Source organism: Bos grunniens, chromosome 9 (genome assembly GCF_055505025.1).
Source record: "Bos grunniens cultivar Pamir isolate PY7600 chromosome 9, Bosgru_T2T1.0, whole genome shotgun sequence".
Classification (NCBI taxonomy): domain Eukaryota; kingdom Metazoa; phylum Chordata; class Mammalia; order Artiodactyla; family Bovidae; genus Bos; species Bos grunniens.
The window spans coordinates 98,727,869-98,743,962 of NC_141173.1; the positions used below are offsets into that span (position 1 = coordinate 98,727,869).

Here is a 16,094-nt window from a genome sequence, read left to right on the forward strand (position 1 = left end):
CTGGGCATCAAGGTTCAAGGGCTCAACAAGCACTGTCATCAACCATCCTGTGTTCTCAGCTCCTGACTCCTGGCCATCACACACTGCTCTCTCAGAACTGCCACTTCTAACCACACCTCTTGAGTCCGCAACCCTAATCACCACGGGACCACAGGGAAGTCCCTCTGTGCATTCCGGCTCTTGCTTTCCCACAGGTCAGGCTTCTTCTCGGGGATGTTGGAATCAGCCCAGCCAGTCCACGCGAGTCCTGTCCAAGTTCCACCCACAGCTGCTGGCCCTGCCCCTCACCACCTCCCGGTTGCAACCAGGATCTTCCCTCAGGCGCTTGCTCCACCTCTTATGACTCTGAAGCTGCTCAGAGAAGAGTGCATTTCTTTGTGGCAAGGAGACACCTTCCGACTTTCTTAGGTTTGAAAGCCATGCATTTGCTGGAGAAAGGGAGACCTAGGAAGTGAATCATTTTAGCTGCTTTAAACATACGAAGAGCTGACAGATGGAAGATTCTTTGGATTTTGTTCTATTTTCAATAAGTGGAGTATAATTTATGAGTGAAGACAGATTTCAGGTCAAATAACTCTCTGTCATTTAGAGTTCCACACAATGAAGGGAGCAAGCTAAAGTAAAGCAATCATTCCCCCGTACCTAGAGGTTGTTGAACATAAGGCAAATGACCAAACACCAAGAATATATTATAAGAAAATTTCTGTATCGGGAGGGAATTTAGATTAAATGACTACAAAGTTCATTCCTGTTCTAAGACCTCAGGGGGATCAACGCAAACAGTGACTATGATGCCCTTTGTCCAGTTATTCATTTCTTCCACAAAACAGGTAAAATATGCACCGTGTGTGGCGCTAAAGCACAAAGGCAGAAAAGCTCCGGGCCCCGCCTCGGGGCACGGAGCCCTGTCACGGACTGGAGGAGAGGGAACCCAGTTAACAGAGGCTTTGATATTTTCGATCATACTCCGTTCATTTTATGGTCACACATATATACCATCTGTACTATATCTGTTTATTCAAACCCAGGAAATGACAACCACTCCAGTATTATTGCCTTGGAAATTCTATGGACAGAAGAGCCTGGTAGGTGGAAGTCCACAGGGCCCCAAAGTCAGACATGACTGAGTGACTGAGCACACACACACACACACACATTCAGTAAGAAAGAGCAAAAGAAAAAAATAGTTAGTTTTTTGCATATTTTTAGGAGATTATGAAGGAAAACGCTCATTTGTCCATGAGATGATGCTTTTAAAAAATGGAGATGTCTGATTATTTTAACTGTAGGTGATTTCCTAGGCAGTAGGTCAGTGGATGTTTATTAAGATAGCCTTGAAAATTAAGATGAAATTCCCAATGCACAACTGAAGATGTAAAAGAAAATTCCAAGTCATTTTGACGATAGAAATCCAGCTCATGAAACTAGCTGGGAGAATTCTTGGTTTACTCATACTAACAAGAGACTGCAGGGTTATAGCAGAGCTCAGAGAGCTGAATGGCCCTTGTGGGGCTCAGGCTGAGGACTCTAACTTCCTCAGTGTTATGCCTCCCTGATGGTGGGAAAGACTGAGAGCAAGAGGAGAAGGAGACGACAGAGGAAGAGATGGTTGGATGGCATCACTGACTCAGTGGACATGAATTTGAGCAAAATCCGGGAGGTGTGAAGGACAGGGAGGCCTGGCGTGCTGCAGACCATGGGGTTACAGAGAGTTGGACTCAGCTTATCAAATGAACAACAAAGCCTCCAACAAACAAGTAGAGCCAACGAGTCACGTAAAAATAGTCATAATCCACGAGAGCCTCCCCTTTAATTTCACGATTTCCTGTTTTCCACATGAGCCAAGGCTCTTCTGTTTTCTCCTCACTAAAGGACAATATACGTGTTTCACTTTTTATCCAATTCTCAAATCTTCATTCCCGCCTTAGGAAATGTAGCCTGATAAATTTGACTCTTTTTAGGAAAAAGCTGCAGAGAAAGGCCAGACTCTCCCTCAGTTGCAGTTAAGAAAACAAATGTAACTCAATATGGCTGCTTTCAACAAGACTCTAAACTCTGCTTCCCCAGATTTCTAATTCTCAGTTTGGCTCCTCTCTCACTGTGGACCCAAGTGAAGTCAATTAACCTCTCCATTTCTCATCTGGCTTCAGCGATACATTTATGCAGGTAGCTTGATATTCCCAGATGGACGATGGCATGCCTGCATAAGCACCAATGTTTCTGGAAAATAACTGGAAAAAAAAACAAACTGCAGTCATGATCTGCACTGTCTTGCCTAATTCTGTAGGTTTCTCAATGTGACTCTCTGCCCCCTCACATTTTATTAGCACCAGGTAATATGGTCATTCTTTATAATGTATCGACCAAGAATCTGCTGTGGAGTATGACAGAGCTACTAAATTCTATTTATCTTTCCCCAATGAGGTTTTAGAGCCATTTTCTTCTTAAGCAAAGAACAAATAAATTAACCCACTGCCCTAAAGATCTATTTTTTTTTATTTCCATAATTCTTAGTAAAGCTTCTAAGTGGTCAAACGGATAATATATCAGTTTCATTCTGTAGGAAACCAGGGAGCTACATTTATGAGCAGAAACAACCCCTGAAACAGCAGAAGCATTTCACACTCAAAAACAAGTTCAGGGCTGGCCCAACCCCCTTAGTGCAGTCACAGTGATGCAGAGTATATGCCAATAAAATTTAAACTCCGGAGAAGGCAATGGCACCCCACTCCAGTACTCTTGCCTGGAAAATCCCATGGACGGAGGAGCCTGGTAGGCTGCAGTCCATGGGGTGGCTAAGAGTAGGACACGACTGAGTGACTTCACTTTCACTTTTCACTTTCATGCATTGGAGAAGGAAATGGCAACCCACTCCAGTGTTCTTGCCTGGAGAATCCCAGGAACAGAGGAGCCTAGTAGGCTGTTGTCTATGGGGTCGCACAGAGTTGGACACGACTGAAGTGACTTAGCAGCTGCAACAGCAAGGAAACTGACGAGTCCATCAAAGTGATCTAAAATAATTATGGATTTACAAATACGGCAGGTTCAGTCACTGCATACCAGTGTCTACCTCATCTTCTCTCCTTATTAGCACAACGATGAATTCGATTGGAGAAGCAACTGACAAAAGTCCACAGATAAATAAATCTGCCTGAGCAAAATATGGCTACCCTGGTAACCTTTGGGAAACACTTTCTTTTCAAGCTTTCTTTGTAATTATTAGTGGCTATACGGCCAGGTCGGAGCAGGCAATGGCACCCCACTCCAATAATCTTGCCTGGAAAATCCCATGGACAGAGGAGCCTGGTAGGCTGCAGTTCGTGAGGTCACTAAGAGTCGGACACGACTGAGCGACTTCACTTTCACTTTTCACTTTCATGGATTGGAGAAGGAAAAGGCAACCCACTCCAGTGTTCTTGCCTGGAGAATCCCAGGGATGGGGGAGCCTGATGGGCTGCCGTCTCGGGTCGCACAGAGTCGGACAGGACTGAATCGACTTAGCAGCAGCAGTAGCATACGGCCAGGTTATAAACAATGAGATGTAAGGGGAAGCCTGCAAAGAGGCGTCTTAAAAGTATCAATGTTATTATTTCCTTTTATAAATAAATGAGACAGGCTTGACTACTCCCCATTGTCCTGCTGGCCTGAAGACTCAATACTATGATGCCCGGTTCTGTGATGTAAGGGCCATAGACATTAAAGGTACCAGCAAACCATCAGTGCTTAAGATGACCCAAGTCCTTCCGGAGTAAGCCTCTGATGAACCTGTGTTCTATCACTGAACAGCACTGTGCACCAGTAAACAAAGCCACCCAGTTTTAGAACATGTTACATTTAAGTGCAACTTACAGTGAAATCATAAAATATACAACAAAATTTCTTTAAAGAAATCTTATCTCTTCCTTTATGTTTCATGAATGTACTTAGTTTGTGATTTTTGCCAAATATTCTCTATGTTCTCTACATAGTCCCACAAATACTTATCTTATAATTGTTTTAAAGCTATCATCCTAGTTCAGTTCTGTTCAGTCGTTCAGTCGCTCAGTCGTGTCCGACTTTTTGTGACCCCATGAACCAGAGCAAACCAGGCCTCCCTGTGCATTACCAACTCACAGAGTTCACCCAAACTCATGTCCATCAAGTTGGTGATGCCATCCAATCATTTCATCCTCTGTCGTCCCCTTCTCCTCCGTCTTTCCCAACATCAGGGGCTTTTCAAATGAGTCAGCTCTTCACATCAGGTGGCCAAAATATTGGAGTTTCAGATTTAACATCAGTCCTTCCAATGAACACCCAGGACTGGTCTCCTTCAGAATGGACTGGTTGGATCTCCTTGCAGTCCAAGGGACTCTCAAGAGTATTCTCCAACACCACAGTTCAAAAGCATCAATTCTTCTGCACTCAGCTTTCTTTATAGTCCTACTCTCACATCCATACATGACTACTGGGAGAAAAAAAAAAAAGCAAAGCCTTGAGTAGCAGACCTTTATTGACAAAGTAATGTCTCTGCTTTTTAATATGCTGTGTAAGTTGGTCATAACTTTCCTTCCAAGGAGTAAGCGTGTTTTGATTTCATGGCTGCAATCACCATCTGCAGTGATTTTGGAGCCCCCAAAAATAAAGTCAGCCACTGTTTCCACTGTTTCCCCATCTATTTCCCATGAAGTGATGGGATCAGATGCCATGATCTTTCGTTTTCTGAATGTTGAGCTTCAAGCCAACCTTTTCACTCTTCTCTTTCACTTTCATCAAGAGGCTCTTTTGTTCTTCTTCACTTTCTGCCATAAGGGTGGTGTCATCTGCATGTCTGAGGTTACTGATATTTCTCCCAGCAATCTTCATTCCAATTTGTGCTTCATCCAGCCCAGCATTTCTCATGATGTACTCTGCATATAAATTAAATAAGCAGGTAACAATATACAGCCTTGACATACTCCTTCCCCAATTTGGAACCAGTCTGTTGTTCCATGTCCAGTTGTAACTGTTGCTTCTTGACCTGCATACAGATTTCTCAAGAGGCAGGTCTGGTGGTCTGGTATTCCCATCCCTTTAAGAATTTTCCACAGTTTTCTGTGATCCACACAGTCAAAGTCTTTGGCGTAGTCAATAAAGCAGAAGTAGATATTTTTCTGGAACTCTTGCTTTTTCGATGATCCAATGGATGTTGGCTATTTGATCTCTGTCTTTTCTAAATTCTGCTTGAACACTGTTTGGTCCTAGGAAACCTTTGAGAGCTTGAGCTAAGAGCCGCATCTGACTGTATACATATATATAACTTCCTTCTTTACGGGAAGGCTCACTCTTCCCCACCAACACTTATACTTTAAATACAGGACAGACGGTACAAGGAACCATGCCTGCTGATATTCTAACCTTGAATTTGGCAGGAATCCTGGAGAAAGGGAGAGGGAAACGCATCTTTCCTTCTCTTCATCCTGCTTCTTTTTCCAACATGCATTTTTTCTATAATTTCTAGTTAATTCTAAAAATAGTGTATAATCTACACATCTTATTTTTCCTGTCACTTTTCTAGATTTAAAAAAAACAGGCTTCAAGCATATGATATACTCGTCATTTGATTTTTTGCACTTCCTATCTACTGAAGGAAACAGTAATGTCATAGGTTATTTTTAAATCATTAATTTTGTTATTCATTATCACGATCAGAAATGTATACACATGGACAAAGTGACCTCCCTCTGTGTTCAACCCCACGTTATTTCTGTGTGGACGTCCCTGGACCATCTTTGAACAGGCGACTAAAAATTGGCTTCCTGCCATGTCTTTCCAATCAGTCATTGCTCACTATTTTCCAGCGAGTGTTCATTTTTCTAAAGGCTATTTCAGTTAATGGAAACCCTGGTCAAGGTCACCATAAATTAGAGAAGATCATTTGATTTGGAGACAGGAGAAAACTTGGAGTTTCTGTAAGGTGATTCTCAAGCTATCCTCAAGGTCAGGGCAAAGCTTCAGACCACAGTTTCCCCATCCTAACATCATGATGGAAACGACTCTTCATCTTTCTTGTTAATTTATTATGAGTTTCACATTAAATATGAAACATTTCAACAATTCAACCTTAGAGTATTACCTATGAGAGACAGCTCATTATTTTGCATTCAACACTTAAATATTGTGAAGATATGTTGGAATTATTAATAAATCACTGATGACTCAGATGGAAAAGATTTTGCCTGAAATGCAGGAGATCCAGGTTCGATTCCTCGGTTGGGGAAGATCCCCTGGAGAAGGGAATGGCTACCCACTCTGCTATCTTTGCCTGGAAAATTCCATGGACAGAGGAGCCTGGCAGACTACAGTCCATGGGGTCTGAAAGAGTCAGACACAACTGAGCAATTAACACTATCACTTTACCAACAATAAGCAAAAATAATTAGGAGGGTCCTATTAAGACTCATGAAAAGCATGGAGCTTATTCCAAACTGAATTCTTTTCACCAGTTTTTTATTTTTTTAATAAAAGTAAATTTTTACATAAAAAAAAAATAACCCAAGTGGCCAAGTAGATTTTTTCTCCATGTGTATAAAAAGCTGCTTGCAGAGGCTCAGGTAAACCACACTCTGCTCCCTAACTAGTCAGCTACATGAGATTCTATTTCTTCTATAATTTTTTTTTCCTGACCAGATAAACCTGTGTAAGTTGCAGATCTTTATAAAGTTTGGAAGAATAAAACCTAACGCTTGTCTATCCTCTGCTTAGAAACCCTTCCTTTTAGCGAGTTCAGCACCTGCTAAATAATTGCCAAGACTTAACTTGTAGACCACCTGTCAGTGTGATCAGTCAGCTGCTCCAGAGAGATACTGTTTGAAGCTATTACTAAGTGTATATATTTTATTTTTTTTTATTGAAGGATAAAATTGCTTTACAGAATTTTGCTGTTTACTGTCAAACCTCAACATGAATCAGCCTCCCTTTTGAACCTCCCTCCCGTCTCTCTCCCCATCCCACCCCTCTAGGTTGATACTGAGCCCCTGTTTGAGTTTCTTGAGCCATACAGCAAATTCCCGTTGGCTATCGATTTTACATATGGTATTGTAAGTTTCCATGTTACTCCCTCCATGCATCTCGCCCTCTCCTCCCCTCTCCCCGTGTCCATAAGTCTATTCTCTATGTCTTCTGCATTACTGACCTATAAATCTATTCTTCAGTACAATTTTTCTAGATTCCGCATATGCGAGTTAGAATACGACATTTTTGTTTTAATAAAAAAGTAAAGGAAATGCTATTCATTTGCTGGGAACCAGCTCTGTGTATTGTGCATGATTAGTCGCTCAGCCCAGAGAAGGCAATGACACCCCACTCCAGTACTCTTGCCTAGAAAATCCCATGGACAGAGGAGCCTGGTAGGGTGCAGTCCATGGGGTCACTAAGAGTCGGATAGACTGTCTTCACTTTCACTTTTCACTTTCATGCATTGGAGAAGGAAATGGCAACCCACTCCAGTATTCTTGCCTGGAGAATCCCAGGGACCAGGGAACCTGGTGGGCTGCCGTCGATGGGGTCGCACAGAGTCGGACACGACTGAACTGACTTGGCGGCAGCAGCAGCAGCCGCTCAGCCGTGTTCGACTCTGCAACCCCATGAACTATAGCTCGCCAGCCTCCTCTGCCCGTGGGATTCGCCAGGCCAGCATTCTGGAGTGAGTTGCCATGCCCTCCTCCAGGGGATGTTCTCAACCCAGGGATCAAACCCAGGTCTCCCACATTTCAGGCAGATTCTTTACCAGCTGACCCTTCTGGGAAGCCCAGGTACCAGTTATACTACATCTAAGAACTGTACTAAAACTCTGGATTAAATAAAGAATCTTTGATTCCATTTTCTTTAAATCCCTAGCCATATTTTTAATAACAGCATTTCTGAATGATATTTAAAATATGAGGGAAATAGTTATACAATAGGCATTTATTAGTGGATCTATATAGCATGCAATCTATCCTTAAAAAAAAAAAAAAAAGGGAGGGCTTTGGAGAAAAATACAGAAAATAATTTTCATTCCTGGCACCAACATTTGTTAACCATGTAATTTTGGACTCATTACTTAATTTCATGGAGTCTCTTTGTTAAAAACCTTGGGTAATGATACCTTCTTCTCAGGTCTGTGATAAGAATTAGAGAAAAATACAGGTGGCTCACAAAGAGTAGGACACGACTGAAGCGGTTTAGCATGCACGTACAAACACCAGCATATAAATGGAAGGAAGGCAATAAACTGTGGCAAAACAATCATACTTGCTATGATTAATATAATTATAAAAAGGCAAACAGAATTTCTAAAGGTTGTGGATCTACTGAACCAGTGTGTGAAAGTTCAAATACAGATGCCACACGCGGGGGGCCACACACCATGTGAGATGTTGGTTGGGTCCCCTTTTTGGGGATCCAAACTGACCAGTTATCATATGAGGCTTACAGACTCTTGGAATATAGACAGATAGATGGTGGCATAGAATGTAGGACAAAAATGTAATGATACCTGTAATAATGCAGTTGAAGTTTTGGCCTGTCAGGAGAGGAAATGATGAGAGTTGACATAAAGAGGAAGTAGGGAAGTGCCTGGGACCAGAACCCAGCAGCCCAGCTCCAAAGTCATTGTTCCAAGCTCACATCTTGCTCCCTCTGAGCCACACCTTACTTTAATCCAGCACTCACCACAGGCCAGTCTCTGACCACCTAATATCCACCTACCACTTAACCCCTACAGCTCTCTACTTTGGTACTTTTAGACAGTGGTTGCAGGTTGCTTCTTTCTCTTTTGCTTTCTTTCCCCACCAATGAGAAATATTTTTAAACGAGAAGTTTCACATAACATTTTACCCCTATGGTTTCTCTTGACTCAGTACAAGCTTGGGTGGCCCTCCCCTCCTGCCACCACCACTGCTAACCGCTGGCAGGAGCAGCCTGAGGCAACCAGGACCGGAGTCCAGATCAGAGGCACAGAAGAGGCTGTGGATTGCACTGAGAAAGGCTTGTGGCCCAGGGGAGAACCAACTTTAGAGCAGCCCATTTCCCAGACAGAAGTACTGTCCAGTGACGCCCAGAAAAAGGTCTACTCCAGTGGTGCAGACAATCCCAAGCATCCTTCGTGGATTTGTCTCCCTGAGTGGATCCCCCTGTGGAGCTGAAATGCTGTATCGTGATGGAGCTTTGAATTTCATTTGTGAGTAATTCCATTTTCGCAGGCTTGCGTCAGCGAGCCACGATTTCCTGATTAATAAGTACATCCTTCAGGTTCTTTCACAGTGCTCCTTTACCACTTGTCTGCCAAGACACCGCAGTAATCTAGACCCTCAGCTTGAACCCTATATATATAGTTGAATAATCAACCTCTTTGCCTGCAATCTGTCACCATACTCAGTCCCAGTGATAAACAGCTCCAGTGATAAGAAACAGTCTTAAAATCTCCCTTTATGCATGGTCTCTGTGACGCTTTGCCTTCATCCCGCAGCCTGCAGAACAAAATCTGAAGGCACTAGCCATCACTGGGGCCCGACGGGTAAGGCGGTGCAGCTCTGCGCGTCGGCCCCGCCACCTGCAGAGTTCTTTGTGCTCTGGTGCGTCCTGGGCTCAGTCTCAGCACTGAGCTGACCAGAATGTCCTTCAGTCTCTTAAAGACATCAGCATCCACATCATTTTAGCCAAATTCTACACCGCTATCATGCTGAGGCCCTGAAGCACTAGGCCAGTGTTTTTATTTCGGAGGTTGGCCAGCAAACCTTTTCTGCAAAGGGCCAGAAAGTAAACACGTCTGGGTGTGCAGGCCATGCAGTCTGTGTCGACACTGCTCAACCCTGATGTAGGGCACAAGAACACTGGTACCGACAACAGGCACAGACATGGGAGGAGCCACCTGTCAAAACTTTATGATGACGCTGGAATGTAAATTTCATGTCATGATCCATGGGTCATGCAATATTATTCTTTTGAAGTTTCCCAACCACTTAAAACCATACAAAACATTCTCAGCTTGGGGACTGTACAAAACAAGCAGAGGCCACAGTGCAGCGTGATTTCCAACCATATTTTATATGCATACTGGTCCTGGATCCACAACTTCCTTTTCATTTTTTTATTGAGGTATGACTTACCTCAAGTGCTCCAACATTAAATAAATACTCTAGTAAATTTTGACATAAGCATACAACCATGTTCATATCACACAGGTCGAGATGTGAAACGTTCCCAGGATCTTCAAAGGTATCCTTCCTGCCTGCTTCTGTAAGACACGCCCAATCTCTTTGTGTTATAAAAGCAGCCTCTATATTTCCTGAATGGAGATCCATCCAGTCCATCCTAAAGGAAATCAGTCCTGAATATTCATCGGAAGGACTGATGCTGAAGCTGAAACTCCAATACTTGGCCACCTGATGCGAGGAAATGACTCACTGGAAAGACCCTGACGATGGGAAAGATTGAAGGTGGGAGGAGAAGGGGAAAAAAGAGGATGAGATGGTTGGACGGCCTCCCTGACACGACGGACATGAGTTTGGGTAAACTCCAAGAGGTGGCAATGGACAGGGAGGCCTGGTGTGCTGCAGTCCATGGGGTCGCAGAGAGTCGGACACGGCTGAGCGACTGAACTGATATTTCCTATCAATACGCCTGGATTAAAGAAATGGGGGTACTGACGCCGTCCTATCCAAACTTTTACAGAGCAGTGTATTTTTAAATGAAACTTCAGATACCGTTAATCATTACAAGCACATGGAAGGCGAATTTCCAGTGATGGGTGATATCTGCTGAGAAACCCTGAAAGGCAATCTGGGAACACACATCCCTTTTTCCGGGCAGGCTGCCCAGGCCGCGTCTCCTTACCTGGGCCAAGGTGAGCGTTGCTTGTTGGCAGGTGCTGCACCGCACCCTGAGCTTTCCCGGCTGCACTCCTTGACACGGGCCTTTGCAGTAGACATAAAAGCTGTTGTAGGTCGGTCTACCTGCTGGGAAAACAGGCAGAGAGAGCAGCCAGTCAATGCGGATCCACACTGAGACTTAACTCCTCCTGAACATTTGGAAATACTAGTAGAATAAATGTTACAATGAAGATCCAACAATTAAAATTTAGAAAATGCAGTTCTTTGCTCAAAAGAGTGAAACATTTTTCCTTCTTCTTGTAAAAATGAGCCCTGTGACTTACTCAGCAAAGTAGCAACCAGCTTGCTGCTGGGAGAGCTGGCTAAGGGTATCTGCAACACAAGGAAATTAATCACATACTTTGCAGTTGACATTTTTAAAAGGATGATGATGTAAGACCATTTGAAATGTAGAGGCCCCTGCTCCCAAATTTTATTTTATGCATCTCTACCCAGTCTTCAAGGCTTCTGATTTTTCCTCTTAAACTTGTATCTTTTAGCCCCAAACTCCTCATGATTTGAATGGGATCATCACAGTTCGCTGAATTTCCAGTAAAGACTTTCCAACATGAAGTCACACACAAAATAAAACACAAGCCCTAAGGGGCTTAGCACACTCAGCAATCCTGTGCGGAAATGGGTGCTTTGTTTAGACAAATGTCATTCAAATAATACATGCAAAAGCTGCAAAAACATTTAGGAAAAGATAAACATCTCTGATCATTTCTCTCAAATAACCCCATGCAGGAGAGTATCCGCCTGTAAACTAGGGGAAGTTTCTTTTGAATCATTTACCTCTACATCTACAAAAGCTAACTGTATCCGGACACACTTACCAGTAAAATAACCGATTTCCAAATTTCTAAAATTACTAAATAGTCCTTTTGATCTTAACTTTACTTCTTGATAGGTGGGATATCATAAAACGCCATGGCATAAGGATTTGTTTAAAATTTTACTATTAGCATTAAGAACATGTAGAAATTATGAATAAATAGTAAACACGGTTGATCATTAAGAACAAAAACCTTGAGACATTCAAACATGTGTGGTTTAGTGAAAACAATTAGTGCAGACAATAATGAGAAAACAGAAACGATCCTAAAGTCTTATGCAACTCCGTTTGCTTTGCTAACTTCCAAAAACGGGCTCTGCAGAGATATCCAAGTGTCTTTTGTCTAGCAGCCATCTCTACTAATATTGTCGGTGAGAATACACTGTAAACTGTAAAGCATAATAAAGATGTAATAATAAAGTTTTATAATTATTTTCTGGCAAGATACTTTCAAACTATGAATTATGAGATTAATATTTAGTTTCCATGTGAAAGGGAAGATGAATTATACATATATATTTGCAGTGATATGAGGCTAGATTTTCAGAACTGGGTTATTTTCAAATATTTTTTGATACTGATTTCTAACACAATTCCACAGTGATAAGATAACAGACTCTATATGATTTCAATATTTTAGACCATGAAAATTCGGCACCTTGTTGTATATCCCTGGATATGTTCCAGTGTCTCCTAGCCTATGGGAACTTGAATAGAATTTGTATTCTACTACTGTGTAAATATTATATAAATCTTAATTATTCTGAATTGGTTCACAGTGCTTTTCAGTTCCACTTTGTTGTTATTGTTGTTTAATCGTTCAATTGTGTCCAGTTCTTTGTGACCCCATGGACTGTAGCCTGTCAGGCTCCTCTGTCCATGGGATTTCCCGGGCAAGAATACAGGAGTGGGTTGCTATTTCCTTCTCCAAGGGATCTTCCCAAATCATGGGTCAAACCTGAATTTCCTGCATGAGCAGGAGGATTCCTCACCACTGAGCCATCAGGGAAGTTTTCAAGTCTACTGCATCCTTCTAATACTCTGTATATTCATTCTAGTAATTTTTGAGAGTGTGATATTGAAATTCCAACTAAAATCTTAATTTATCTAATAAAAATAATTTTAATATGTAGTATAACTTTATATAACCTTTTTCTGTATTTTCCAAGTCTCTTGTAAATGTGTTACCATACTTCCGTAATTTCTAAAAGAAAAAATATATAAGGCGTGATAAAGATGTCGTTTTATAATTTTACCATTTACTAGCAATATATTTTATAATTATTAATTTCCAGAGATTAATATTAGCTTTAATGTGAAAAGGAAGATGAATTATTGGTAGTGATATGAAACTATGATTTTTGAGGATTCTTTGCAGCTTTAGTGCCTTATTCTGCAAGATAGTCAAGTCTATGAGTATTAATAGCAATTAGCAAATACAACAACGACATAACATGTATTCTTAAAGTTTTATGTACATCATAAAATGCAACAAACAGAACCATATATTAAAGTTATCGAAATACCATAAGAACTGACAGAAGATCACGAGAACTCTGAAAACTTTCATGAGTACTATGGCAAGAGCAGTGAAGGAGGAAGGAGACTTTATTGTTAAAAACTGTATCAGCAATATGACCAAAATCAATTTACCATTTTCATAACCTACTGTAAAGCTTAAACCAAAAAATAAGGGAGGGGGAGGGAGGAAGAAAAGAATGAAAAATAGAAATGCTTACAAAGGGGGTGGCCTGGGGCGCAAAGACACCAGCATTGTTGAAAGCGCACATTAGCAAGGACTTGACAATAGTAAATGAAGCATCTCAGAAACTGCAGGGAACTAAGTGATTTTTCTCTCTCCCTTAGGGCAAAAGCAATGTTCGCAATATTGTTTCAGCTAAAGACAGAGCCAGGCAGAATGTGAAGACTGGGACACCCACCTCTGTGCACTATAACCTTCACTAAGGTCCTTGAGAAGTTAGGCAGAAAATACTGCATGCCAATGCGGGTGCCCTAGAAGCATACACGATGACATGCAATCTATTACACAGCGCGTCTCAGAGCCAGCACAAGCTGGGGGTTAATAGCCAGTTGAAGGAAGGATCAAGGGCAGGCCAGTCTTGGCTAAGGCGCTTTTCAAGCTGTTGGTTTGACGTGGTCAAGCAGCTGGGCCTTCCGGTAAACCCTGAAAGCCCTTTTTCAGGACGCCTTCCCCACCTAGTTGGCAACATCACACCATTCCAAGTTGGCAAGCTTCTCTGGCACGCTGAGGTCTGGAGTGCACAGGATGGTGAGGACAAATGACACCCTCACCATCTTCTGGGCAACGTTCCCATCAGGTGGATGGAAGAGTGTAAGGTAGACTTAAAAATGGAGCCATAACCCCTAAAGGAACAAGGCAATGGGAACAATGACCCCTAAAACATTTCTCTACGTATATAGCGGCCTACAGTTAATAACATGCATCTTTCCCTCTCTTACTTCTTTTTGAATCTAATTTTTTTCCTCTACTAATCAACTCTGACACATTGCAAACTCTTCACTGTCCAAAATAATCAAAGCACTTGTGTTTGTGTTACAGATTTCCCTCTTTACATATAATAAGTTTTCAAACCTGGAGGTATTTCAAAAATCTTACAAATTATCACCTTCCCTGCAATTCACTCATAATGAACATTTGCCCATATTTTGAGTGTGCTCTGTGTGTGTACATATACATATATATACTTATACTGCACATAAACATTAATACTTTTTGGCTGAATGACTTATAATTAAGTTACAGACATGATGCTACTTCACCCCTAAATCGTCCAACATCCTAAAACCACAGAGTTTCTAGAGTGATTTTGTCATTTCAGCTGTTCTCTCTGACCAATGGGGTGTATGTCAAGTCCACCTTACAGAACACGAGGGTGGCGTGCAGGCTGTTTCAAGGTGTCAAACCAAAGTATCAGGGAATCTGTAGTCAGACCGTGTTATGTGCTGCCCAGTTCAGGCGGTCCTCTCGCTGCAGGACTCCACAGAGTGTGAAGACAGGACATACTGGGCATAGCATATCCCTGACTTTGTCAGACTTCAGAAGAGTACCTTTTCGGGAGCATCTTGTGCTAATGTATTTCTCAGGGGAAAAAAAAAAAAAAAAAAATTGGAGGAAGGATACAACCCACTGTGTAGGGCTTGATCAACAGCAAGCCCAAGGGCTAAAGTTTACGAACACAGAGGTATTAGACACCACTGCTGAAGAGCCTGCGGACAACCAAGCTCACCCTCCACCCCAAGTCATCAATAAACTTACATATTTATTTTCTCAGGAACCAGAGGGGTGGGTCTGCTGATGGAATGATTTCACAGTGTGCTCATTTCATTCAGATGCTCTTTTTTTTTCCCCTGGATAGATGTTATTGGAATTCTCCAGGCTAAAATACTGGAGTGGGTTGCCATTTCCTTCTCCAGGGCATCTTCCCCACCCAGGGATGGAATCCAAGTCCCCTGCATTGCAGGCAGACTCTTTACTGTCTGAGCCCCCAGGGAAGCCCTAGTTAATGTGCAGGGCCCTGTTAAAGTGTGAGTCACTGTGTCCATTCAAAGCATCCAGAAGGCTTTCTTGTGCCAAGTCGCTCAGTCGTGTCCGACCCTTTGCGAACCCCTGGACTGTAGCCCACCAGGCTCCTCTGTCCATGAGATACTCCAGGCAAGAATACTGGAGTGCGTTGCCATTTCCTTCTCCAAAGGCTTTCTTAGCATTGTCATTTTATCATTATCTTTAGGTTTTCTCTCCCAGTTTGGTTAACATTATGCTTCCTCAAGTATTTTCTCTTATTCTCCTTTCTTGATTTCTTGTTCCCCCCCAAAAAATGCCAAACACACATTAACAATATTCACCACCTATCAAAAAGTCCCTACTCAAAAAGAAGATATATTATTTGCTTTGGTGTTTTGAAAAAACAGCATAATATTCAGTTTTCAGTTTTCGTATATTTTAGGTGATGGGCTTATGGCCTGAAGATGTTGTTTTTATAAGATAAATGAACGCTTAAGAAAACTCATTCCGATTCTGACAAAAACGTTTCATTGACCTCAGAAGTTTATGTCACTGGTTGTCATAGAGAAATCAAGAGTTTAATTGCCTGGATAATTTGTTTTCTAGGGGAGAAGAGAAGTGAGTTTTCACATACTTTATACCTAGGTAAGATAATGTTCAGTATCTATCCACTATAAAGCTGCAGGAGCACACGTGACTTCAAGTTATTTTTATCACATATGAGCTAATTAAAACATCAAGCAGATCAAGCTGCTGATGAGAACTTTCTGTGGGCATGAAAATGTGAACCAACCGGAACTCTCTCACACAGTAGCCACAAGGACCTATTGAGAAGCTGGCTAGGAAC

The 16,094-nt window shown here is 42.0% G+C and overlaps 1 protein-coding gene across 50 annotated transcripts in view; it reads right to left on the minus strand.

Moving 5' to 3' along the window:
- PRKN (parkin RBR E3 ubiquitin protein ligase) overlaps positions 1 to 16,094 on the minus strand; it is a 1,227,412-nt gene that overhangs the window by 797,386 nt on the left and 413,932 nt on the right. For 45 of the 50 annotated variants that reach the window (XR_015133424.1, XR_015133426.1, XR_015133425.1 and 42 more), the window contains one exon: positions 10,834 to 10,955. Coding sequence is in view for 36 of the 50 variants with exons in the window: in XM_086318629.1 (XP_086174755.1) it covers positions 10,834 to 10,955 (122 nt within the window). In the remaining 14 variants the exon portion in view is untranslated. The remainder of the gene's footprint in view (positions 1 to 10,833; positions 10,956 to 16,094) is intronic. The other 5 variants (XM_086318619.1, XM_086318630.1, XM_086318622.1 and 2 more) reach the window with 1 other exon arrangement.